Source organism: Megalobrama amblycephala, linkage group LG13 (assembly GCF_018812025.1).
Source record: "Megalobrama amblycephala isolate DHTTF-2021 linkage group LG13, ASM1881202v1, whole genome shotgun sequence".
Lineage (NCBI taxonomy): Eukaryota > Metazoa > Chordata > Actinopteri > Cypriniformes > Xenocyprididae > Megalobrama > Megalobrama amblycephala.
The window spans coordinates 7,016,956-7,044,940 of record NC_063056.1 but is presented as its reverse complement, the minus strand read 5'-3'; the positions used below and the strand labels follow the sequence as shown (position 1 = coordinate 7,044,940).

General features: G+C 37.6%; 1 protein-coding gene across 1 annotated transcript in view; it reads left to right on the top strand.

Moving 5' to 3' along the window:
- gli3 (GLI family zinc finger 3) overlaps positions 1–27,985 on the top strand; it is a 201,444-nt gene that overhangs the window by 35,101 nt on the left and 138,358 nt on the right. Inside the window, exon 2 of the mRNA XM_048153717.1 lies at positions 23,234–23,407. Coding sequence (XP_048009674.1) covers positions 23,275–23,407 — 133 coding nt within the window. The 5' untranslated portion in view covers positions 23,234–23,274. The remainder of the gene's footprint in view (positions 1–23,233; positions 23,408–27,985) is intronic.

The window sequence follows — 27,985 nt, the reverse complement described above, 5'->3', positions numbered from 1 at the left end:
TGGTACCTGGGCGTGGCAGGAGGGCTCGACAGCGCCCCCTTGAACAGGGTCCGAAATTTTGGTCTATATATCAAACACGCTTGCACATATAAGTATAATACTCAGTACACATATAGACATCATCGGGCCAAACAACTTTCCTACTCTAAGTTATACATCACCTCAACAGGAAGTAAGCTATTACGGGTTGTTTGAAAAACACATGCTCTGGAATTTGATATACTCCTCCTAGGCGATTAATCCGATCACCACCAAACTCAGACAGCATGAAGTCAAGACATTGATGATGAAAAATTGCCAGCGGATTTTTGATATCTCGAACGGTTTGGCCATGGCGAGGCAACGAATTTATGGCGAGAAAAGGGAAACAGGAAGTGTGTTATAACTTCTGCATACATTGATTGATGTTTATGAAACTTCAGCGGTGTGTTCGTTATAGGAGTCTGATCACATGGATGTGACTATTGTGAGTCAAAGTTATAGTGCCAACAACTGGCAGCAAGAAGTGTGTCACTTTCAAAATGCATTGAGTTCACTCTGTTATGTTTACCTGATTCGCTTCAAACTTCATCAGTGTAATGTCAATACATAGTAGATGTAGACCTGTGACAGGATTCTTGATATTTTAAATATCGTTGCCATGGCAACACATCAAACTTTAATAATATTCTTGAGTGTTTTTGAGGCTCTTAACATCCTTCAAATTGCATGAAACTCGATACACACATCAATATTGTCAACCAGTAGACATGGACAAAGCCATAGAAACGGGCGTGGTGGAGGGGCTCAGTAGCGCCACCTTTTGACAAAAGTGGGGGGGTTAGTTTTTCCTAGAGTCACCAAACTCGGTACACATATTGTTCTCATCAAGCCGGACAATTTTCTAATTTACATTCATTAGCTCCAACCAACAGGAAGTCAGCTATTTTGGTTTGAATGTTAATTTTTTGAAAAAAACAGGCTTTGAATTTAATACTACTACTCCAACAGGGTTTATACAATTTACACCAAACTTTTTTTACTTGGTGCTAATACATTGAAGTTGTTTAATTGCAAACAGATTTTTGATATCTCAAATGGTTTGGCCGTGGCGAGCCAACGAATTAATAGCAAGAAAAGGGAAACAAAGTGTTATAACTTCTGCATACATTAATTGATTTTGATGAATCTTCGGCTGTGTCTTCGTTCTACAAGGCTGATCACATAGATGTGACTATTGTGAGTCAAAGTTATAGCGCCACCAACTGGCAGCAGGAAATGTGTTACTTTCAGCATGCTTTGAGATCACCATCTTATGTTTACCCTATTTGCTTCAAACTTCATTTAAATAATGTCAAAACATGTCAGATGTAGACCTTTGAAAAGAATTGTGATATCTCAAACACAGTTGCCTTGGCAACGCATCAAACTTTTATATTGGTTTTGAATGCTTTTGAGACTCTTAGCATGCTTCAAATTGTTTGAAACTCCACACACACATCAGGATTATTAGCCAGTAGACATGGGCAAAGCCTTAGAAATGGGCAGGGAGGAGGGACTCTATAGCGCTACCTTGTAGTGCAGTAAATGTGGAGTGAATTTGACAGTCCTTTTATGCTTAACTGTTTTAAATGCCCATTGCCCGCCATGCACAGTTGCTCTGAAGCCACAGGGGTGGCAGTGCCACCGTGCTTTGGCCCGTCATCGCTGCTCGCAGCTATATTTAGGGCCAAAGCCCAAGGGGCTGAAGGCCCTATTGTTTTCTTTAGGATTATTATTATTATTATTATTATTATTTTTCTTCCGACTATTCGGGCATTTTTGGGGCCCTTACCATGCTCGAAAACTCATGAAACTTTGCACATACATTGGAACCCGCGACCATCAGGGCCGGGCAGAAGCTGGTACCCGGGCGTGGCAGGAGGGCTCGACAGCGCCCCCTTGAACAGGGTCCGAAATTTTGGTCTATATATCAAACACGCTTGCACATATAAGTATAAAACTCAGTACACATATAGACATCATCGGGCCAAACAACTTTCGTACTCTAAGTTATACGTCACCCCAACAGGAAGTAAGCTATTACGGGTTATTTGAAAAACACATGCTCTGGAATTTGATATACTCCTCCTAGGCGATTAATCCGATCACCACCAAACTCGGTCAGCATGAAGTCAAGACATTGATGATGAAAAATTGCCAGCGGATTTTTGATATCTCGAACGGTTTGGCCGTGGCGAGGCAACAAATTTATGGCGAGAAAAGGGAAACAGGAAGTGTGTTATAACTTCTGCATACATTGATTGATGTTTATGAAACTTCAGCGGTGTGTTCGTTATAGGAGTCTGATCACATGGATGTGACTATTGTGAGTCAAAGTTATAGCGCCACCAACTGGCAGCAAGAAGTGTGTCACTTTCAAAATGCATTGAGTTCACTCTGTTATGTTTACCTGATTTGCTTCAAACTTCATTAGTGTAATGTCAATACACAGCAGATGTAGACCTGTGACAGGATTCTTGATATTTGAAATATTGTTGCCATGGCAACACATCAAACTTTAATAATATTCTTGAGTGTTTTTGAGGCTCTTAACATCCTTCAAATTGCATGAAACTCGATACACACATCAATATTGTCAACCAGTAGACATGGACAAAGCCATAGAAATGGGCGTGGTGGAGGGGCTCAGTAGCGCCACCTTTTGACAAAAGTGGGGGGGTTAGTTTTTCCTACAGTCACCAAACTCGGTACACATATTGTACTCATCAAGCCGGACAATTTTCTAATTTACACTCATTAGCTCCGACCAACAGGAAGTCAGCTATTTTGGTTTGAATGTGGATTTTTTGAAAAAACAGGCTATGAATTTTATACTACTACTCCTACAGGGTTTATACAATTTACACCAAACTTTTTCAACTTGGTGCTAACACATTAAAGTTGTTTAATTGCAAACGGATGTTGGATATCTCAAGCGGTTTGGCCGTGGCGAGGCAACGAATTTATGGCAAGAAAAGGGAAACAAAGTGTTATAACTTCTGCATACATTAATTGATTTTGATGAATCTTCGGCTGTGTCTTCGTTCTACAAGGCTGATCACATAGATGTGACTATTGTGAGTCAAAGTTATAGCGCCACCAACTGGCAGCAGGAAATGTGTTACTTTCAGCATGCTTTGAGATCACCATCTTATGTTTACCCTATTTGCTTCAAACTTCATTTAAATAATGTCAAAACATGTCAGATGTAGACCTTTGAAAAGAATTGTGATATCTCAAACACAGTTGCCTTGGCAACGCATCAAACTTTTATATTGGTTTTGAATGCTTTTGAGACTCTTAACATGCTTCAAATTGTTTGAAACTCCACACACACATCAGGATTGTTAGCCAGTAGACATGGGCAAAGCCTTAGAAACGGGCAGGGAGGAGGGGCTCTATAGCGCTACCTTGCAGTGCAGTAAATGTGGAGTGAATTTGACAGTCCTTTTATGCTTAACTGTTTTAAATGCTCATTGCCCGCCATGCACAGTTGCCCTGAAGCCACAGGGGTGGCGGTGCCACCGGGCTTTGGCCCGTCATCGCTGCTCGCAGCTATATTTATTATTATTTTTTTCCCGACTATTCGGCCATTTTTGGGGACCTTACCATGCTCGAAAACTCATGAAACTTTGCACATACATTGGAACCCGCGGCCATCAGGGCCGGGCAGAAGCTGGTACCCGGGCGTGGCAGGAGGGCTCGACAGCGCCCCCTTGAACAGGGTCCGAAATTTTGGTCTATATATCAAACACGCTTGCACATATAAGTATAATACTCAGTACACATATAGACATCATCGGGCCAAACAACTTTCGTACTCTAAGTTATACGTCACCTCAACAGGAAGTAAGCTATTACGGGTTGTTTGAAAAACACATGCTCTGGAATTTGATATACTCCTCCTAGGCGATTAATCCGATCACCACCAAACTCGGACAGCATGAAGTCAAGACATTGATGATGAAAAATTGCCAGCGGATTTTTGATATCTCGAACGGTTTGGCTGTGGCGAGGCAACCAATTTATAGCGAGAAAAGGGAAACAGGAAGTGTGTTATAACTTCTGCATACATTGATTGATCTTTATGAAACTTCACGAGTGTGTTGGTTTTAGTAGTCCGATCACATGGATGTGACTATTGTGAGTCAAAGTTTTAGCACCACCAACTGGCAGCAGGAAGTGTGTCACTTTCAAAATTCTTTGAGATCACCATCTTTTTTTTATCCGATTTACTTCAAACTTCACCACAATAATGTCAAAACATGGCAGATGTAGACCTTTGAAAAGAATCGTGATATCTCAAACATAGTTGCCTTGGCAACACGTCAAACTTTTATAATATTCTTGGGCATTTTTGAAGCCCTTAACATGCTTCAAATTGGATGAAACTCGACACACACATATCATTATTGTCATACAGTAGATATGGGCAAAGCCTTAGAAATGGGCGGGGAGCAGGGGCTCTGCAGCACCACCTTTTGACAAAAGTGGGGGGTTTAGTTTAACCTACAGTCACCAAACTCGGTACACTTATTGTTCTCATTAAGCCGGACAACTTTCTCATTTATAGTCACATGGCTCTCAAGTTTTGGAGACAGGCAAGAGTGACACCCCCCCCCCCCCCATAAAAAATAAAAAATAAAAAAAACTTTCACCACCTTCCCTGGGCTAGCATCCTGTAACCTGCCCTCAGGGTGAATTAGATGATGCTTATTAGTTGCCTTTTACCTGACATCTTTGAAAGACAGATGCAATGATTAATGCATCCACAGTGTTTCCCACAGGATTTTGTGAGACTGTAGTGGGTGGACATTGGTTCCTCTAGGGGGGTCCGGGGGCATGCCCCCCCCCGGAGGAAAATTTTGTACATTTTAAATTTAAATGCATGAATCTAGTGCATTCTAAGAGCAAAATTAAGTGACTAGATCAATGAAGAAATTTTTTCTCTTGTAAACAATTTTGTGCTCTAAAAGTAATTTATTTATTGCTGATGGTTGGGCACATTAGTCATGTACACAACATATAGTAGGCTAAATGAGAGTTTGTAAGTGGTCAAACATGTAGAGTACACATTTAAACCATTAAAAATATGTAGCAAATGAGGTTACCTTTGTTGAATTAATTTATTTGTGGGAGCCTGTGACTGTATTTGTGGAATGGTCACTCTTTGATTTGTTAACCAATCCAGAATGCACTAAACACACCACTTCATTATAGATAAAAAATAACAAATGAATAAAAATATATAATCATAAGCTGACCAATAAATAAATAAGTAAACTAGGTGAGTATATAATTCAGCAGCAAAAAATATTCTAGCCTAATTCTTGGAACAAAAAAAAAAAATGGAATGGCTTCAGATGACTTTGAATATAGTGCACGAAAACTTAATTGGTGCTAGTCTACTTATTGTGCTCTATGACTCCCACTTTTGCCATATAAAGGAGCGCAATTATCAGATGGTAATTTAAATATCGCGTCATATCCGTATTCATATTTTGAGACTGTGGCAGGACCAATTAGAATGTGGCAGGCCGCCACAGTCTAGTCAATGTATGGGAAACACTGATCCATGGCCAGGATATAAAATGTGACATGATTTTAAAAGTGACCTATAACATCGACAATGCAATACACTTTAATTTATTTAGTGCTAATAAAATTATTAAAACTATTTGGAGAGAGAGATGTTTAATGTAACAAAATGTCAGTCATCGTGTGATAGCAAAATATAACTAGGCCTAGACTACTTGTTCTGAGCAGGTGTCAATGAACAGGCTGTAAAACTGTTGTCTAAGTTCAGACACTCATGAAAAACTGATGCTGATTATCTGATTATCTAACAGCAGTCAAGTTGTCATTGTTTGTGTCAAACAAGTTGTGAATTTGTTGTAACATTAAAACAGGAGATCATGACTTACTCTGTGCTCAAAGTGATGCTCAGAGCTCCAGTGGTTCTCTCTGTGGGTGAACGAGGATGATGGTGAACAATTCCAGGATATGCTTTTTTTTCATTGGTTGTTGCGTTAAATCTTACCCAGATACAATAGTGCTATTTTCTGATTGGCTATTGTGTAGCCTCTTTCTTTTTTTTGATTGGCTGATAAGTGGCAGGTTCGAGACGCGCTTGATTCCTTCCCGGTTCCAGAGAGAGCGGCGCGGCCAGATACATTTTGGGCGCTGCGGCATATTAAATATATGATAAATAGTTTTTCTGCGTGAGAAATACAATGTGTGGCGGGAGTGCGTGACAAAAGACCGAAATGAGTGACTGTCACGCTCAATGCGTGACACTTGAGAGCCCTGTAGTCATTAGCTCTGACCAACAGTAAGTCAAATATTTTGGTTTGAATGTGGATTTTTCACACACTTACGCACACACTTAGACATAGGCTCTCTGTCCAACCCCCCTACCCCCTCCCTCCTCCTCACACCTCACACCAGTCTGTGTGTGTGTGTGTGTGAGTGAAAGTGAGAGAGAGAGAGTTTTAAAGCCTTATTCCTGACTAGCCTACTGTGTTTCGAATTACGGGTTCCACTTCCGGTTTGGTGAACTTCCATTCAAAAAGACTGAAACTTATCGTTTCAAATTATAAGGTTGCCCTACAATTAAAGCTTATCTTTCAGCTTGATTGAATCAGCTGTCAATTTTTCTTTCATGTTTTATTTTCAGACATCATGAGAATTACATAACGCTTGGTATTGTAACATATCATGTTATAACAAGAATATCTTTCAGCAGCTGCTTTCTATCCTCCCGATTATTTTATTTTGTCTCTTTGCATACTGCTGTAATAGTATGAAAAAGGACAGCATATACTGCACATTTGTGGTCTGTTCTCTCTCTATAATTTACAATATATCCCATTAATAATTCACTGGAATGCACAAAGAATCCCCTCAAAGCCTCACATCTCTTTCCATGTTTGTTTCACAGGTAAGTACAATTTATTAAAATGGAAATCACTTTTAAATAGTATCACACAATGCTAAAGTTCATGAACATTTTTATTAAGGCAACGTATTACATAATGCATATATATCACTATAGCATATGTTCAACCCATCCGTTATTGCTGTGGAAAGAATCACACCTTTTCATGGCCTGTTGAAATTACCTTGTTGATGCTTTTAACACTTTTAAAAGTCCATTTATTGTTCGTTGGTTGAAGGGTGAGTAGAATAATGTCATGTCATTGTACCCAGTTTAAAAATAAAACGCATTACTGCGTTCATAGTGTCTATCACTGACAGTTTACAGCTTAACGGAAATTACTCCCATAATTCGTGCAAAGCATCATGGGGCGTTGGAATAAGGTGGATACAACATCAGCAATCACAGACATTCACATTAAGGCTAAATTAGATTTCTCAGAGCACGGTGGAGTTTGCACAAATAACAGTATGCAATTTGCTCTAGAATTTGTTTAGGGTTTGTCTGAGAAAAAACACAGACATGGCAGATTAGGATGATATTTTGCACTCATTGTTTGATTTAAATTGAATTACGATTGTATGTTTAGTAATTGAACCTGGATGAATTCAAAATGAAGGTACTATATTTCAGATCAGTAAAAAGATAAGAAAACTGTTAGTCTTTGTCTTTTTCTAAGTTCGAATGACAAAATAGCTGTGTTAGGCACTGAATTAAGCGGATTGATTCTATGTTTTCATTGTATGAGTTTTAATGAACTGTAAAACTTGGAAAATAAAACTGCATTGTTTTAGGGTACAATGCAATATTTTGTGTGTAGTTATTTATTTGTAAATATTATAATACAATCAATGTTAAAGTAATAGTTTGGTATAACACAACATTTACTTATAGTGCACAGTTTTAATATGGTTTGAAAGAAATATGTGTATGAATTTAATAAGGTATTAGCAGTAGGAGTAAAAAAACAAACAAAAAAAAAACAAAAAAAAAACAAATCATGTATTTGTCATCTTAAAGGAGGCAAGCTGACAGGGAAATATATGTAAGAAAATATTTTTTATTCAAAAACTTGATCTGTAGTGGACAATTGTAGTGTAATAGCAGTCTTCTCGGAGTTGAAATGGTTAAAAGTTAATAATATGCTGTTTGGACCAAAAACACTAAAAACATGGCTGAAGTTTGAAGTAAAAGCTGCTGCAGTAAATGTGGTGTGAAATTGACATAGTCCTTTTATGTTAAACCGTTTTAAATGCCCATTGCCCGCCGTGCACAGTTGACCTGAAGCCACCGGGGTGGCGGTGCCACCGGGCTTTGGCCCGTCATCGCTGCTCGCAGCTATATTTATTATTATTATTTTTTTTTTTTTTTTATTATTTTATTATTATTATTTTTAAGTTTTTGAGGTTTTTGGGGCCCTTAACATGCTCAAAAAATCTTGAAATTTTGCACACGGGTCAGAATCCGTGGCCATTACAGCCGGGCAGAAGCTGGTACCCGGGCGTGGCAGGGGGCCCCCTTGAATTGGGTCCGAAAACTTGGTCCATATATCAAACACGCTTGCACATACAAACATAAAACTCGGTACACATATAGACCTCATCGGGCCAAACAACTTTCGTACTCTAAGTTATACGTCACTTCAACAGGAAGTCAGCTATTATGGGTTGTTTGAAAAACCCATGCTCTGGAATTTGATATACTCCTCCTAGGCGATTAATAAACAGTGATGATGAAAAATTGCCAGCGGATTTTTGATATCTCGAACGGTTTGGCCGTGGCGAGGCAACGAATTTATGGCGAGAAAAGGGAAACAGGAAGTGTGTTACAATTTCTGCATACATTGATTGATCTTTATGAAACTTCACGAGTGTGTTGGTTGTAGTAGTCCGATCACATGGATGTGACTATTGTGAGTCAAAGTTATAGCGCCACCAACTGGCAGCAAGAAGTGTCACTTTCAAAATGCTTTGAGATCACCCTTTTATTTTCACCCGATTTGCTTCAAACTTCATGACAATCACGTCAAAACATGGCAGATATAGACCTATTAATGTATTTGCGATAACACATCAAACTTTTATAATATTCTTCGTCAATTTTGAGGCTCTTAACATGCTTCCAATTGGATGAAACTCGACACACACATCAATATTGTCATACAGTAGACATGGGCAAAGCCTTAGAAATGGGCGGAGGGCAGGAGTTCTACAGTGCCACCTTTTGACAAAAGTGTGGGGGGGTTAGTTTAACATACAGTCACCAAACTTGGTACACTTATTGTTCTCATTAAGCCAAACAACTTTCTAATTTACAGTCATTAGCTCTGACAAACAAGAAGTCAGATATTTTGGTTTGAATGTGGATTTTTCACACACTCACACAGACTCTCTCTCTGTGCATCTTTTCTCTCATCTGATGATCTTAGGAGCATCAGCTGCTGCAGTAAATGTGGTGTGAATTTGACATAGTCCTTTTATGTTTAGCTGTTTTAAATGCCCATTGCACGCCGTGCACAGTTGACCTGAAGTTGCTACGCCGTAATTCTTTGGCCCATCATCGCTGCTCGCAGCTATATTTATGAGTTGAATGCACATGAATGCCACTACAAAATCTTAAATATGAGTGGGAAACTCAAGATTTTCTTTAAGCCCTGAATTTATGAGTTGGTGCGTGTCAGTTGAAACATGGCAGAACACCACAATACTTATAGGTATTTAGCAGTGACATTGCCATACTTTTTTATTACCAACAAAATAAGCTAATTGCCTGCACAGAATATGATAGCATTGTAATATAACAGTATATTATGTAATGATAAAGTTTACAGTGGCATCATATATTAATTAAAAATATAAAAACCTTATGCACATTCTTTGTTCTTCATTTTCTAGAAGTAGAGTTCAAAATTCTTGCTGTATTTTTGTGTAGTTAATTTAGAGAAGGTACACTGCCATCTTGCTCAGACGAAAAATTTACTTGAATGCACCTGCCATCATAAACACGACTTCCCAACTCATAAGTGCGAACTTCCCAGGAGCACTTGAACGCACCATAATATGGTGGTTTGGATGGTGATGGTGAAGATAATGAGGGGTTGATATTGAGAACACAGGTGAAATGAGACAGCTCCTGCCTCCTCGCTGCTGCTTGTGTCTTTCTGTGTACCTGCAGATGGAAGATGTTTCTAACAGTGTGTGGGGAGACAGAAAACTGTTAGAAGTTTCCAGAATTCCCCCTGTGCCTGCCTCCCTGGTGCATTTGTTTCACATCTTAGTTTCCCTCCTTCTGGCGGATTCTACAACTTTATTTGCCTCCGATTTACAGAGGATTACACACACACACACACACACACACTGCAATGCATGTAGGTACACATGCTTTCTTCTACTTGCAGATAGCGCAAGTCAATCAGTTTTGCACACATGCATGTACTCTATCCTCCATAAAGCTGTTTATTATGGTAAATATCAGTATCATGAAGATGGGATTAGGCTACTTAACAAAACAAACTTTACTGGTTCCAAGATGTGGACATTTAAGGTGTTAAAAGTATACAGTATATTAAGTTGATGGATAATATTGATGGATAATATTTAATTTAAGTTCTTTTTGAGTGCAGAGAAAAGAACTATATAAATGTAACATTATTATTATTATTATTATTATTATTATTATTATTATTATTATTGTTATTATATAATTTAATAAAAGAAGCAAAGCATTCAGGAGCATAAGAAAAATGCTGGAGATATGGAAAACCACACCATAATGCAACAATGACAGACAAACTACAACTGAAACGGAGGGCTATATAAACACATCGATAAATGTGAACATAATCAGTAATGAGGGAAACCAAATCAGTAACTATGACAACCAAATGAATGGAGACAAACCAAGAAAAGAAACTATATACAAAGGATCAAACTAAATTTAGTTTACACATAACATTTTGAATCTACAGTACTTGGCAACATTGACTGTTTGGTTTGAAAAGAAATATGCATATTATATTTTATTTTTTAACCTTCTTCACAATATTAAATTTATTAAAATATTTAGATATATTTTTAGCAATATACGCTTAATTTTGTACAGTATATTTTGGCCACCCTTGTGTCATTATGGATTCTTCACTTTTTTGTTTAATTACTCTGTTAGTACCTGAAAAAAGCCATTTAAACTGAGATTGCTTGATAAGAGTCAACAAAGAAAGCAACAAAAATAAACTAAGCAAACGATATAGAAGCATATGTACACCAGCATATATTAATTTATGTAAGTACATTAGTCATTTGCTAGAATATATGATTGAATAGCTTTTGAAAAAACGCCTGTTCCGGACATTAAGTCAGTCCTAAAAGTCTCAGCTCATGCTTCTTTTTTCACTCTCTCTCTCTAACCTCTCATCATCCCACTTTCAGAATTTCAATAACTTTATCTGGATGAATTTTCAGAGGTTTGCCATCCTACTTGAGCTTTTCTTCTGCTCTGTCTTTATCTTTGTTTATGTTAAAACTAATGCAATCCCTTTTGCTTGACCTTTCCTCTCTTTTCTGCTCTCCTCCATCCATCTTTCTCTCCTTCCATCTCGCTTCCCCTTTTTTCATTTTACATTCAGCCCCCTACGGATTCCTCCCCTCCTTTTCTTTCATCGACAGAGCCCTATACTGCAGGATGACTTCATCTAGTCTAATTTCTGGGTTGTAATAAGCTGTAAATGGCGAGGCTGCCGGGGCTTGTATAGGAATTAATAAGAGCTAATAAAGCATGCCTATGGGGGCAGCAGCCTGTCTTTAAGTAAACATTATGACTTCTCCAGGGGGGCTGTTTGCAGCACAGGGCTGCTAAGGGACCAGGCTCTGGTTTGATGAATCATGAAGCCATGGGATAGATAATTTGCTCCTTGATTCTAAACCAATGGGGCTAATAAGGCCTTTCTGCTTTGACTGTTTGATTTGATAGGCAAGTGTGTGTGTGTGTGTGTGTGTGTGTGTGTGTGTGTGTGTAAACATATGAATCGTGTATCTTGTGAAATTTGGTTTGAGGAGTAACTGACACTGTCCTACAAGAAATAAATGTCATAAACCTACCAAATTTCAGAAGATAGTGCCGAAGTCTGCAACTAGAAGTCAATATGTCAAAATAAACTCAAACATATCAAAGTCAAACTTATCTAAATGAATAAAACATGAGTAATATGAAATAATCATAGTTAAATAATCACATAATCAAACTGATAAATAATATTTAAAATTATTTATAAAAAAATAATAGAATACAAATAATAAAAGTAATTTGTTATAAATAAATTAATTGTTGTATAAACAAAAAATGCCAATGTTATAAAAAACTGAAAATTAACAATTAATAATAACAAACAATAATTTTAATAATTGATTTTTAAATAATTGATAAATAATAAATGTGACATTTATGCTTAAACAAGAAAAATATTCAAGATACATTCTCTAAAAACATGTTAATATATTACATGCTTTATATTATGTACATTTATCTTGTTAAAGGATTAGTCCACTTTTAAATACACTTTTAATGATAGATTTATTCACACCCATGTCATCCAAGATGTTCATGTCTTTCTTTCGTCATTCAAAAAGAAATTAAGGTTTTTGAGGAAAACAATCCAGGATTTTTCTCCATATAGTGGATTTCAATGGCTACCAACAGGTTGAAGGTCCAAACTGCAGTTTTAGTGCCGCTTCAAAGGGCTTTAAACGATCCCAGACGAGGAATAAGGGTCTTATGTAGCGAAACGATCGGTCATTTTCAAAAAAAATACAACCGTTTATGCTTTATAAACAAAATATCGCCTTGAACGTACTTTCCGTTTCCGCATTCTTCAAAACACTTACGCTGAATGTTCTACGCCTTCCCTACTCAACTTATGGAATGAACGCGGTGCCAGTTTTGTTTTTTTCCGTAAGTTGAATAGGGAAGGCGTAGAACATTCAGCGTAAGCGTCTTGAAGAATGCGGAAATGGAAAGTACGTTCAAGGCGAGTTTTTGTTCCTGGAATGTTTTCCTCAAAAACCTTCATTTCTTTTCAACTGAAGAAAGAAAGACATGAACATCTTGGATAACATGGGGGTGAGTAAATTTATCAGGAAAAATTTATTTAAAAGTGGACTAATCCTTTAAATAATGTTTAGACAATTAACATGAGATAAAATACTAATTACTCCAAGTCTCATGAGTTATAAAAGAGCTATTAATTAATTAATTAATTTTTTGTGTAAGATCAACTGTTGATGTATAGCCAGAGTAGAACTGTTAGATGTATATGGGTCTCTGTAGTTGTAAGTGAGCCGGTGTTCAGAGGTGAACAGTACCTGTTGTGAGTTACTGTGAGGTACTGAGATGTGACAGGTTCTGAGGTGTACTCCGAGTCCCTGGAGAGATGAGATGAGCCACCCCCCCACCCCCCACCTAAACCCTCTTACTTTAGTCCTCAGCATCGTGAGGGGGGGGGGGGGGGGGGGGGTTCAGTGTGCTGTCAGATTTGAGTTGGTGTGTGGCTCTCTTGAGTTTTGACACACACTGTAGGAAGAACAGGGGCAGTTTTTACTGTAATGAATATTACATGTTTAATATTACCTTAAAGTCACGGGCACAAAGCCTAGCCTTTTTTAGCCTTTTCAGCAGAATGTATAAATGTAACAAATATTATTTATATGAATTATTTATTTCTTTTTTTTGTATATATCTATATACAGTGGGTACGGAAAGTATTCAGACCCCCTTAAATTTTTCACTCTTTGTTATATTGCAGCCATTTGCTAGAATCATTTAAGTTAATTTTTTTTTCCTCATTAATGTACACACAGCACCCCATATTGACAGAAAAACAAAGAATTGTTGATGGGTCTACACCTTCATTTGAATCCAGTTGTGTTTGATTATACTGATTGGACTTGATTAGGAAAGCCACACACCTGTCTATATAAGACCTTACAGCTCATGTCAGAGCAAATGTCAGAGCAAATGAGAATCATGAGGTCAAAGGAACTGCCTGAAGAGCTCAGAGACAGAACTGTGGCAAGGCACAGATCTGGCCAAGGTTACAAAAACATTTCTGCTGCACTTAAGGTTCCTAAGAGCACAGTGGCCTCCATAATCCTTAAATGGAAAACGTTTGGGACGACCAGAACCCTTCCTAGAGTTGGCCGTCTGGCTAAACTGAGCTATCCGGGGAGAAGAGCCTTGGTGAGAGAGGTAAAGAAGAACCCAAAGATCACTGTGGCTGAGCTCCAGAGATGCAGTCGGGAGATGGGAGAAAGTTGTAGAAAGTCAACCATCACTGCAGCCCTCCACCAGTTGGGGCTTTATGGCAGAGTGGCCCGACGGAAGCCTCTCCTCAGTGCAAGACACATGAAAGCCCGCATGGAGTTTGCTAAAAAACACCTGAAGGACTCCAAGATGGTAAGAAATAAGATTCTCTGGTCTGATGAGACCAAGATAGAACTTTTTGGCCTTAATTCTAATCGGTATGTGTGGAGAAAACCAGGCTCTGCTCATCACCTGTCCAATACAGTCCCAACAGTGAAGCATGGTGGTGGCAGCATCATGCTCTGGGGGTGAATCCTGGACGAAAACCTTCTCCAGAGTGCTCAGGACCTCAGACTGGGCCGAAGGTTTACCTTCCAACAAGACAATGACCCTAAGCACACAGCTAAAATAACGAAGGAGTGGCTTCACAACTACTCCGTGACTGTTCTTGAATGGCCCAGCCAGAGCCCTGACTTAAACCCAATTGATCATCTCTGGAGAGACCTAAAAATGTCTGTCCACCAACGTTTACCATCCAACCTGACAGAACTGGAGAGGATCTGCAAGGAGGAATGGCAGAGGATCCCCAAATCCAATCCAGGTGTGAAAAACTTGTTGCATCTTTCCAAAAAAGACTCATGGCTGTATTAGATCAAAAGGGTGCTTCTACTAAATACTGAGCAAAGGGTCTGAATACTTAGGACCATGTGATATTTCAGTTTTTCTTTTTTAATAAATTTGCAAAAATGTCAACAATTCTGTGTTTTTCTGTCAATATGGGGTGCTGTGTGTACATTGAGGAAAAAAATGAACTTAAATGACTTTATCAAATGGCTGCAATATAACAAAGAGTGAAAAATTTAAGGGAGTCTGAATACTTTCCGTACCCACTGTATATGCACCAAGGCTGCATTTATTTGATCAAAAATATTGTATAAATAGTAATATTGTTACACTCTAAAAATGCTGGGTTAAAAACAACCCAAGTTGGGTTGAAAATGGACAAACCCAGCGATTGGGTTGTTTTAATCCAGCAGCTCCCCAGCGATTGGGTTAAATGTTTGCCCAACGTGCTGGGCAGTTTTATTTAACCCAACTATTGTTTAAAAATTACTATATGACTGGCTTAAAATGAACCCAAAATAGGCTGGAAATAAAAAATCAGACACTTAATTACTAGAGACAACAATAATAATCAAAAGGTGAACATTTATTAATAAGCAATGTATTAAATGTTTATTACTTAATTATTATTCATTAAAATGTTAATTTATTAAACATATTAATAAATGTTAATTTCCAACATATTTTGGGTTAATTTTAAGCATGTTGAAGCATCCCGGATGGAAGCACGAACGCACCATTTTAAGGCAATTACAAATCTACAGTATAGCTAAAACAACTATAACTTGTTTTCACAGTTGCCTATTCTCACCGGAGCTTACGCTACATCCTATGTCATACCCTGGAACCCCACTCTCTCGAGAATGTGCATATGGCTATTACCGGAAGTCTGACTTTGGCTGAAAAGTGACACTATTGTCTTTTTTAGAGCTGCTTTTCAGCAGAATTGAATTCTGTTTGCATCATTGATCATTATTTCCCTGTTTATCACTGTAAAGCTGCTTTGAAAATATATAAATAAAGGTGACGACTTAATTTACAAAAATAAAAATAATAAAATTATATAAAATAATATATTATGTTTTAAATGGGTTGTAATACTACACAGATAATACTACACCTGTTTTCCTGTATGTTCACACACAAACTTGACTACTTTGTAGTTAGGAAGTTAATCTTGACTTCAGAACTGGCCATGCATTTCAGTTTTATTGCAAGCACTTTAGATTTTTACCTTGTGTTTTCATTTAATTTGTCTGTGCTTTAGACCCTGAATGAGCTTTGAATATTTTGGAAGCTTTCAAGCAAAAGGCTGATTTTGCATTTGCCTTTTTCCATTGTCTCAAAAAAAAAAAAAAAAAAAAAAAAAAACACACACCTGAAAAATCTAACCCCGGGTGCGAGGGCCCTTTCATCGCTGCTTGCAGCTTTGATTTCATTATGTTGGCTTATCACAAGCCAACATATTGATATTCTACTTAAACATCTTATTATTATTATTCTTCTTACCTGATTTTGTGACTGCTTCTCCTCCTAGAGCTTTAATGCTACAAACCCCAAACTCTCCACAGACCTGGACCATAATGTGTAGCTGTGTGCTTTGTCTTTTCTAAGAGATCAGAGTTACAGTTTTCGAGTAATCATTTATCAAAGTTCATATTTTTCCTATAGACTCCCATTCATTTCATTAAATTGCGCCTCCAGAGGAGCAGTAACATCCAATAGAGGGCGCGCCAACATAAGAAATCATTGGCTCATGCATTCACTTTCGGTTTCGTCAGTTCGTCATTTCTGTGTTTTAAAGCTTGCCAGCTTGAAACAATTCTAGCTAATGTATTAATATACAATCAGTTAAAAACATGAGATACTTCAAAGATGTCTGATAAATAGAGACTCGAGTCTCATGTAACCCAGGCAGCACCCGCGGAGCTGCCGCTCTGAGAGCACATGACACGGCTCGTGCATTCAAGCAGATGAGAGAGACAGAAAGACAGCTGCACGGAGCGATTTTCACAAACCCTCTGTGAGAAAATGTTAATATACTGTGAAAAGTCATCTACAATATCAAAGCGTGATAATATCTCACGTGATTGCATGATTTACACAGTTTATTGAATAGGTTAGTTGATCACCTTATACAATGTTACACACCATAGACTGTTCTTCTTTACCTCTCTCACCAAGGCTCTTCTCCCCCGATAGCTCAGTTTGGCCTGACGGCCAGCTCTAAGAAGGGTTCTGGTCATCCCAAACATCTTCCATTTAAGGATTATGGAGGCCACTGTGCTCTTAGGAACCTTAAGTGCAGCAGAAATGTTTTTGTAACCTTGGCCAGATCTGTGTCTTGCCACAATTCTGTCTCTGAGCTCTTCAGGCAGTTCCTTTGACCTCATGATTCTCATTTGCTCTGACATGCACTGTGAGCTGTAAGGTCTTATATAGACAGGTGTGTGGCTTTCCTAATCAAGTCCGAATCAGTATAATCAAACACAGCTGGACTCAAATGAAGGTGTAGAACCATCTCAAGGATGATCAGAAGAAATGGACAGCACCTGAGTTAAATATATGAGTCACAGCAAAGGGTCTGAATACTTAGGACCATGTGATTTTTCAGTTTTTCTTTTTTAATATATCTGCAAAAATGTCAACAATTCTGTGTTTTTCTGTCAATATGGGGTGCTGTGTGTACATTAATGAGGAAAAAAATTAACTTAAATGATTTTATCAAATGGCTGCAATATAACAAAGAGTGAAAAATTTAAGGGGGTCTGAATACTTTCCGTACCCACTGTATGCCAGCTCATGTTGAAGGCATTACACAAGGGCAGTCAGTATTAACGTCTGGATCTGTGCACAGCTGAATCATCAGACTAGGTAAGCAAGCAAGAACAATAGTGAAAAATGGCAGATGGAGCAATAATAACTAACATGATCCATGATATCATGATATTTTTAGTGATATTTGTAAATTGTCATTATAAATGTTTTGTTAGCATGTTGCTAATGTACTGTTAAATGTGGTTAAAGTTACCATTGTTTCTTACTGTATTCACGGAGACAAGAGAGCCGTCACTATTTTCATTTTTAAAAACTTGCAGTCTGTATAATGCCTAAACACATCTTCATTCTTTATAAATCTCTCCAACAGTGTGTATTGTTAGCTTTAGCCATGGAGCACAGCCTCAAACTCGTTCAGAATCAAATGTAAACATCCATATAAATACTGTACTCGCATGATCCAACGCATGCATGCAGTATGCTTGACAAACATCTTGTAAAGATCCATTTGAGGGTTATATTAGCTGTGTGAACTTTGTAAATGCACTGTATTATATTCGAGAGCTCGGGGGGCAAGGAGTGTGCGATTTAAAGGGGCGGCGTGCTGAATCGGTGCATAGTTAATGATGCTTCAAAATAGGCAGTTAAAAAAATGAATTAAAAAAAAAATCTATGTGGTATTTTGAGCTGAAACTTCACAGACACATTCAGGGGACACCTTAGACTTATATTACATCTTGTAAAAACTGGTTCTAGGGCACCTTTAATCTTCTGAATGAAGACAACATTATGATGTTTAAATAAACCTTGAAATATAACAACATAAATTAGTAAACCAAGGTTATACTAGTAAGCCACTATAATTGACTAATCAGAAAATAATAGATATTCAATGTGTAAACTTGTAGATACATGCAGCTACTTTTTAACAAATATAAGTACAATGTAAAAACATGTACACAATAATTAAATAGTTAATTTAAATGTTAGTACTTAGCTGTTTAAGACACCTAATATAAAGTGGAGCCAAAAAATAATAGATAGAAAAATGGATAGATCCACCGATCCTCAAAACAACTGTTTGTTACAGCTCTAAATACAGGGTGACTACATGTTTTAAACAGTTTATTGAACAGGTTGATAGCCTGATATGATGTTACACGCACACACACACACACACACACACACACACACACACACACAAACAGGAGCCGAGCCGTGCCTCTTAAAGCGGCCGTTGTGGCGGGGCCACCTTCAGAACACGAAACAGACATGTGCGTTTGGCTCTTTTACCTCAGGCTGCCCATCGAGGCTTGTGGCAAGCCAACATCAAAGTTTGTTTACGAACTTTATCTTCTAGTTTGTATCTGTTCTGTTATATTTAGCTTGTAATTTGTTCATTATTTTCTGTGCATATTGACTCACCTACAAAATCACCCTAATGATTCTAGAATGATTAATTCTTTCCAAATAGAGCTATTCAAGGTGAATTTTCATTTGGTGAATTTTTTTTTTCATTTCACTGTATATATTGCAGAAAAACTAAATACTGCAATATCAGTTTTTTCCAATATCGTGCAGTCCTAGTATGGCATGGAAATGAGTCTTGTCAGGAGCATTTGCCAAAGCACTACACAACAAAAACTTCTCTGCTCTGGGGGAAGAATAAAGATGAAAAAGCTACTCCTTCATTTGCAACATCTTTTGGGTCTCTTGTTCTCTGTATCTCTGCACTCACTCTCTCTCAGCTTACAAACCAATGCGGGGCAGAACAAACAAACAAACAAGGCAGCTAATAAGCCAAGGAGCCGGTGCTCACTAGAGGTTTGGTATTGTTGCGCGTTCTTTATTCTGTTCTTATCTACTGAGCAACAAGCGCAAAAGAGGGACCGTGTAAGCATAAAGATTACATCATTGTGCAATTGTTACCCAGGAATGTAAGACGTGACGGGCTCAACCAGCAGTGAAAGTCATTCCCAGTCCCTCTCCAGCTCCTCTAAAACATCTTAAGTGGAAAAGGTTGTAGAAAAAGGAAAGCTAATCTTATTAGTCCACAGAGCTCAACACTCACTGATGGACCACAGTGCTGGGACAAGGGAGCTTGGCTTGCTCATCTTTGAAACAACCATTTTTTCTCCTCCTACACCTTCCTGCTTTGCCTCACCATTGGTAGATATTTTTCAACAGTATGTAGCTGGTTATGGGGTAATGGATCACGAGGATGCCATTGCAGAGAGCCTGTTGATGCCATTGTAATGGCCTGTTTAAAGTTTTGGAATTGAGCAGGTAAATAAGCTTATCCCTTAATTAAAGAGATATTCAGTCTTTCTCAGAGCACAGAGACAGAGTAGTGACCCCCCATATTAATTTTTACATATATAGTGGTGTACAGAGTCATATACATATGCACATATGCAATTACTTTTTTTTTACTTAATTTTATATTTTAATCCTTAAAAATATATTTTTATTTAAAGCATATTTCTTTTTTGTTATACAAATATTTTACTTTTTAAACAATTTGTTATGTTTAAAAATGCCATTAAACCAATTTAATTCTACATATTACATACAGTATATTTTAATTGTATTTTTTTGAACTTCTTTTTTTTTTTTTTTTAAGAAACTTTAGTAAGTGCAAATAGTACATATTTTCTGGCACCACCTGGCAGCTGTCACCAAATTTCCATTAGGATTAGTGTATTTATCAAGATACATTAATAAATATACTGATATAGTTATATATTTATTTATATTCATGTATGGAGGATTTTAGGTTTTAGAATTTAACTACAGTTAAAAAAGTTTTTGTGTGTGTGTGGATTGGTTTCAAACTAGCTCTTACTGTCTCTTATTTGAAATTTGAAATCAATCTAATACCCACTAAACCCAAAAGCTGTTTGTTTGACCTTTAATTTAAACCCTAATCCTCTCACCTGCACGTCAGAGACCCTGAATCAAGCCTAAATCCCACTGTATATAAACTGACATGAGTTTATGAGAAAAGTATGAGAAGCATGCAAAACATTTGGAGGCAACTTATGTTTGCATGATGCCGAGGTGAAGGGGAAAACCCTAATTCACGTAAACTAATTCAAATTTCAATCAAGCACGTTAATGACTCAAAGTGTATTTTGGGTGCATGACTTTGAAGTACCATTCACAGCTGACTTTCAACTCCCTGCTTTTGTCAGCAGAGCGTATAATTTATGTTAAATTGATTTGCTTAATGTGCTTAAAATAAGAATTTTTTTTCCTTTGGAGAAGGCTGAATTGCGGTATTTTAAACCTGGTTAATCGCTTCTCTTTTTGTGAGAAAGGATTATGGGCCAACACGCAGAATGAAACACCCTTTCTCTTTCCCACAGCTAATTTGGTGTGGGACTCTGTCAGCGCAAGGAATAAGCATTAATATGAGAATTTACATTTATTTTGGGAAACAACTGCCACAAAACTGTCGTTTTAATGCATTCTATTGTGAGCTTCTTTAATTCAGGGTGTTTAGATAGCTGGCTTTAACATCCTGGTGCATACTTTAAGGCCATAAGCTTTTCATCTATTCATTTCACATAATTGACATTGTGTTACTGACCGACACACTAAAGTACACCTGTATATAATAACGTTAAAACAGCCTAATGAGTACATAATCTGTAGGAAAAATATTAGATATCTTTAATATCTAGTGAGATTTAGTGAGATTTATTTATTGAGATTATATTTAGTGAGATTAAATTAAGAGATCTCAACCATGTCTCAAATTGTGCTCAGATTTTCCAGAAAATCAAATCTGAGATTTCAATATGAACTCAAGAAAGAAAATCTCACATTAGATTCATATCTCAATTGTTTCTCCCTAGCAGCAATTAAATTAAATGGAAACCGAATGGAGACTTTTGCTTAAGGGCCAGATTTACTAAACGGGGCAAATTAGCATGAGAGTGCAATTCCACAAATGCGCCAATGGGAGTGGCAAGTTTTGCATGTGATCTACTGCTGACGCGCAAATGAAAGAATACAGATGCAGTCTTTTTCATAAGGACCAACGCAATCTAATAAGAGCAGCGCAAAGTAACGTTGGGTCGCAAATAAGCAGAGCTGATGCTCTCATCATGTGCAGGTTGACACAGGCGCAACTTGTTACATGTAATCTGACAAATATGTACACATAATAATAATATTGTTTGCCAAGCCATGTTTTTTTTATATATATATATATATGTATATCTAAAGTAGTCAGTAGTCAACATTTTAAGTGGATCAAAACCTTCCATCAAAGTTGTCATAAAACTTTCTTCTTAGAACAACTTTGATGAACTTTTTTGATCCACTTCAAATGCTGACTACTATATATATATATATATATATATATATATATAGACCAACATGGCTTGGCAACTGATATGTTCAGATAACGTCTTCCTCTGGCATTCCAGAGAAATTAATAGGAGTGGAAAATATTTTCTCCCTCTTACCACGTGCTCTCTGTTCTTTGCGGTGTCTCCTCCTAGCAGCAACAATTGCAGCCATGTCACAAAAAAATAAAATGATGAAAAAGTGGGAGCAAAGGGTTATTAATGGGGAGTTGGGTGGAAAAGCATGAAGAACAAGGAATTTGGGAACACTTATGGAATTATATGGCACAGGCCAGGTCAGTGGGATTATGAGTGAAAAGATCCCAGTCTTAATTGGTGCAGATGACTGCCCGGCCGCCCCATAGAGCACACAAAAGACACGTCAACTATGCTTGAATGGAGACAAGCTTGCTGTATTTGCTTGTCCACAGGAATGTGTAGGTCCCGATCTCCCTTCTCTTTTACCCTTAGTTTTTGACCCCATGTCAACGGTTTCATAATTTTCCTCTTTCACTCTTTTCCACTTTTCTTGAGGAAAATTGATTGAGAAGGGAAAAACTGTTGCGAGAAATCTCTCTCATTCTCTCTCTCCCTTGCTCTCTGTTATTCAATTTTTTCATTTTTTTTTCTATTTAAAGTACTTTATTGGCATGATTGTGTTTACATACAATATTGCCAAAGCATGTGCTCTCTCTCTCTATTGCTCGCTCTCTCTCTCTCTCTCTCTCTCACACACACACACACACACACACACACACACACACACACACACACACACACACACACACACACACACACACACACACACACACACAGAGATAGTTTCAAAGCAGCTTACAGTGATAAACAGTGAAATTATCTCATTAAAAAAGCAAAAAACAAACAAACAAACAAACAAACAAAAACTTGATAACTGCATGGTGTTTGTTGTTGTTTTTGTTGTTTTTTTCCCCTTCAAACCAGGATTGTTAACATATGTTGTGTTGAGCTAAAAGTCAACACACACTCAAGTGGTTGAGGGAAAAAATCCCTAAACAAACTAAGTTAACTGTGTTTGTCTGTACCCCCTTCCTCATTCATCATGGTTACACCCCTCATCTGGAGATTCAAGCACATCTATGGACTGATTAATTGATTGTTGTTAATTGTGTGTTATTTGATTTATTGTTGTTGATTTAAATTTTTTTTTTTTTTTTCTCCATCCACTGACCTCTCAACCCTGCAGGTATCCTGTCTTGATGAGGTACTGAGGAATGCACAGTTGTCATGGAAACCCAGTCCCAGACCAGTTCTGCAGCAGAGAAGAAGAAGAGAGTGGAGACCATCATAGCCACCAAGAGCGCCTCCACCCGTGCAGACATCAGTGAGAAGGCCGTGGCCTCCAGCACTACCTCTAATGGTATAGTTTCAAAATTTCAACTTCAACCTTCTCTTCTAATTACTTGTCAAGCTCAAACTTCTATTCTCTATTCATTCTGTCTTTTTGAATTGTTTAAAGGTGAAGTGTATAATACAGTAGTCAACATTTGAAGTGGATCAAAAAAGTTAATCAAAGTTGTCCTAAGAACTAAGTTGTCCTAAGAAGTAGGTTTTAGGACAACTTTGATAAAAGGTTTTGATCCACTTCAAATGTTGACTACTATATTTTGGATGTTAAAATATGAAGATCAAAGATCAAACATCACTGATGGAAACATTGCTGTTTTATTTTACAAATATACTGTGTGCAGGTTTTCTTTTTTCCCCCATTTTTGTTAAAATACTATCCTAAAAACTGTAATGATTTCTCCCATGTGTAAAAGCTGTGGCTTGTAGCACTATGAATCATTGCTCTGTTTGTTTGAGAATCTCAACTAGCTTGGCACAGCAACAGTTGAACCAATGATGACTTGTTTGAAAACAGTCATTATTTTTGCAGTTCTGTTTGGTGATACTAGCAGCATATAAATTACACACTTCACATTTAAATGTTCTGTTTTACCATAATGCATGGTTTGTAAACTAATACATTTTGACTTTTGTATCAAATAACCAGCTCTTTTTGTTGGCTTTTTATAACTTGTTCGGTGACTCACCTGTTACAGCAATGCATTTGTGTTTCGGAGTGCTTGGGTACAAGTCCTGTGAAGTCCAGGGCAAAACAACTCAAAGACTTATGTTAGCAAGTTAAAATTGCATGGTTGCTTCAGTTTTATCTCAAGTTTTCGTTTTGTTAACCCTATCAGGTGCTGTGTTAATTTAATTTGTTAACACATGCAAAAGTTCACAACACAACCAAATACAAAAATGCACTGCAAAAGTTCACAACACAGCCAAATACAAAAACGTGCTGCAAAAGTTCACAACACAACCAAATACAAAATGGTATAGTCTCACTTCCATTCTCCACACAAAAAGTCACACAAATGGTGTGTGGGTGTGTGTCTTGGTTGATGAGTGGTCTGATTTTTGTACCACTCCACATGAAAGCCTCTGGTAATATGGCAGGAAGTCAAAAAAAAAAAAAAGAATTTCCTTTTTTTGTGGAGGAGGGCATCGTTAATTGCTCTTAGTAGCTCCCACTCCATCTCTCTCTCTTTCTCACTGTTAGTCATTCCCAGATGGCCAGCTCTCTTTCATTAATTAGAGGAGGGGTGCTGAGAGTTGGGAATGAACAGAGATGGGGGATAGAGCTTTACTGTTGTGGAAAAAGCATGGATGTAATTTGGCTTACTGATTGTGGATTTTTCTCTGTAATGCAAGGGTAATTACTTCCCTGAACAACATAAGGTTTGTCTTGGAAAGTTTGCTGCAGCGATCATCTGGCTGGGGTTCAGTCCCACACTCAAGGGAGAGACCCGGGGGATCACTTTTAAATGAATACCATCACCCTTGACACTCCATGGGACTCAAGTTTTATGTTCCACAAAAACAATGAAAAAGATGAAATAGTAGGCCATGACAAGTCTTTCGTCCGTTTCTGATTCAGCATCAGTGTGACACTTCAGATACCCTCAGAGACAATCTTGATAAGGATTGCTTTATGATGTGTTTGCATGATTACAGAGCTAACTGTTTGTGGAACTTGTCCTATGATGGAAAATCTAGCTAAATTAACATTCTGACGGTAGGCCAGTTTTTCATCGTTTTTTCATAAGCTCTGATTCCAGTAACCAGTCCTGACCGCAAGATCTCAACAGACCGTAATGAGCCATCCATCAAAACAGACCCTAGACCTGCTTCCTGAAGGGCCTTACCTCAGCCATAAGATAGCTTACACATTCCTGGTGTGGTTATAATTACCCTGCATTCTCCTGGTCTCCCAATACTCATAACCTCTTATCTGATGTAACCTAAACCCCCGTCAACTTTAACCTGTGTTGCCCAGGCCGCCCCCTCAAGACTAACAAAAGGCAATTGTCAGCAGCCTAACAGTGGCAGTGGCCAATTGTCCCCCTTTTTTGACAGACCCAGGATTGGCCAGTGAAGGTGCATCATTAACCTTTTACCTCTAGATAAACACTGAAACTGATCCTAGATCAGTCCAGGCACGTCTGGAGGGTGTGCAGAAGGGGAAATCCCAAATAATACAGTGAAACTGTGGAATTGGAGTTTAGAAAAAGGATGAAATACAAGCTTGCTAAGATGGATGATTTTGAGATAGAGTAGATCAGTGGTTCCCAAACTTTTTTGCTTGGAGTACCCCCTGAAGGGATCACCATCCTGCTGTGTACCCGCTCTCTTCCATTTCGACCGCAGTCACACCTTTACCATTGAGGGACAATATTTGCCCCCTAAATTGATTTTCCAGTGCATTTTTTTACCTTTATGAATAATTTTATAAAATAAATAATGTTTTAAATAAAAAATGTTCAATAGAGAAATATGCAATGATGGTAAAACTAAGTAAAACTTTTAAATATTAAACTTAAACCACCAGTAGGTGGCAGCAAGTCACTGTTTTTATGAGTGAGTCATCGAGTCATTCATTCAGTAACAAAGCAAGTGGCTGTGAATGAATCATTGAATGATTGAATCCCATGATTCGTTCAAAGCCGCAGAATTGTTCGCGAAACACAGACGTGTGTTGTAGTTCTGCTGTGGTTTTCGTTAAAACTATTATTTCATTGCAAAATACAGTAAATAGTCTACTACTGTGTTTAAAATGTACGTTTTATTTTTTGACCTGTTGTATAATAATGTAACGTTTGCAGTCATGTGGATATTTGGGAACAATTGCATTCTTGCTCATTATCATCATTAAATACAACTCACACAAGATTTTGTATCAGAGAAAGTTCGAGTCTTAAATCGAAATTAATCCATTATCTGTGTCTATATTTGTTCTTCATGCGAATAAGTGCTAAATCCCCACTTTTACAAAGGTGCATTGTCGAGAACGGCAGTACTTTAGCACGATTTAAGGCAGCAGATTCTGCGCGCAATCTATCATATGCATGCTGCTTGTGTGGATACAGTCATTTTGACTGCAAATGATGAGATAATTTGATTAAATGTACTGGATTTACGACATTTTGGCATTTAGAAATACATGCTCGATTTTAATATTATTTTAAGGTAGAATTAAATGAACTACTCAGCATTTTGTTCGCGTACCACCTCTTGTCACCTCACGTACCCCCAGGGGTACCCGTACCCCAGTTTGGGAGCCGCTGGAGTAGATTATAGGGAGTAAAGAAATGTTTGATCAGATGTTTGAACAGGTGTTTGATCAGATCACTGTAGTATAATAAATAAATGAAATAATAATAAAAAAAAACTCTAGTTAAGAACATTTTTAGGGATGTGATTTAATTTAAAAATGTAATTAATTAATCATTCCATTTTTTGTGACAAATCATGTTAGTTGTGATTAATGACAAATTTATAAATATATTTACACATTAAATACACCAAATTAATGCAGAATCAACATAAAGAAAATAAAATACTATTCATGAATTCATTCATTCATAAATAATCATTATACTATGCAAAATGTATTTGATTAATGGCAAAATCAGATTATTCCCATAAATGCATTTGTATTTTCTAAAATAGTCACAGTTATCCAAGTACAAGGTGGAATCAAACCTATAACCTTGCTGTTGCTAGCACTATGCTTTACCTATTGAGCTACAAGAGTATATAATACCTAAAAATGCATGAACATTTCTCTTTTCCCATTTCCTTCTCATTTACACTAATACTTTTCTTCCTTTCCTGTTTCTCTCACCACATGGCTTAAAAGTTTGTGAAAAAGTTTAGCCGCAGTGTGTAATTGTGCAGGGTTGGTGGGGAGCATTCCCACATGGTTAGATAAAGACTGGCGCAGGCCTGCAAAGCATTCATCTGTGGACCGGCTCCCCTGGCCTGACAGCTCAAAGGAACCGACTGTGCCACCACAATGGCCTGATTGGTCTTCTTTGGAAGGGGTGAGGGAAGGGGGCTTCCCTCCTCCTCAACTCACATCATTTGCTAGGCAGGTGGACCACAAAGTCCTCTGATTCTATTGTTGCTGCCTGGACCGTGAGAGGGAGAGTGAAAAAGAGAAAAAGAAAGAGAGAGAGATGTCCATGTGCTTAAACTGAATAAACTCACTCGTCATGGGATAATTTGTTAATTAAAATTGAGAAAGGGGCAAAAAGGCACCTGCCATTAAGAGCAAGAGAGAGAGAGATATGGAAATAGTTTTGGAATTGTTGGTTTATTATACTTTTTCATGGATGCCAGAGTGATAAAATGAACAAACATGAAGGAAGTATGATGAACTGAGGCAGGGAATTAAGGAAGTAATGACAAACAGAGGGAAAAAGGAGGGAAGAATTTGGAAGGTTGTCAGGCAGATAGTTTGAACTTGTTCACTGTAAACTTTGTTGGGGAAGCCTCTTTGAAACTTGTCAAGCTAGAGGCTACTAATAGTTAAACTAAAGTAATAGTTAAACTACGGTTTAAATTTGATTAAAAAAAATAGTTTGCACTTCATGGTACTTTATAA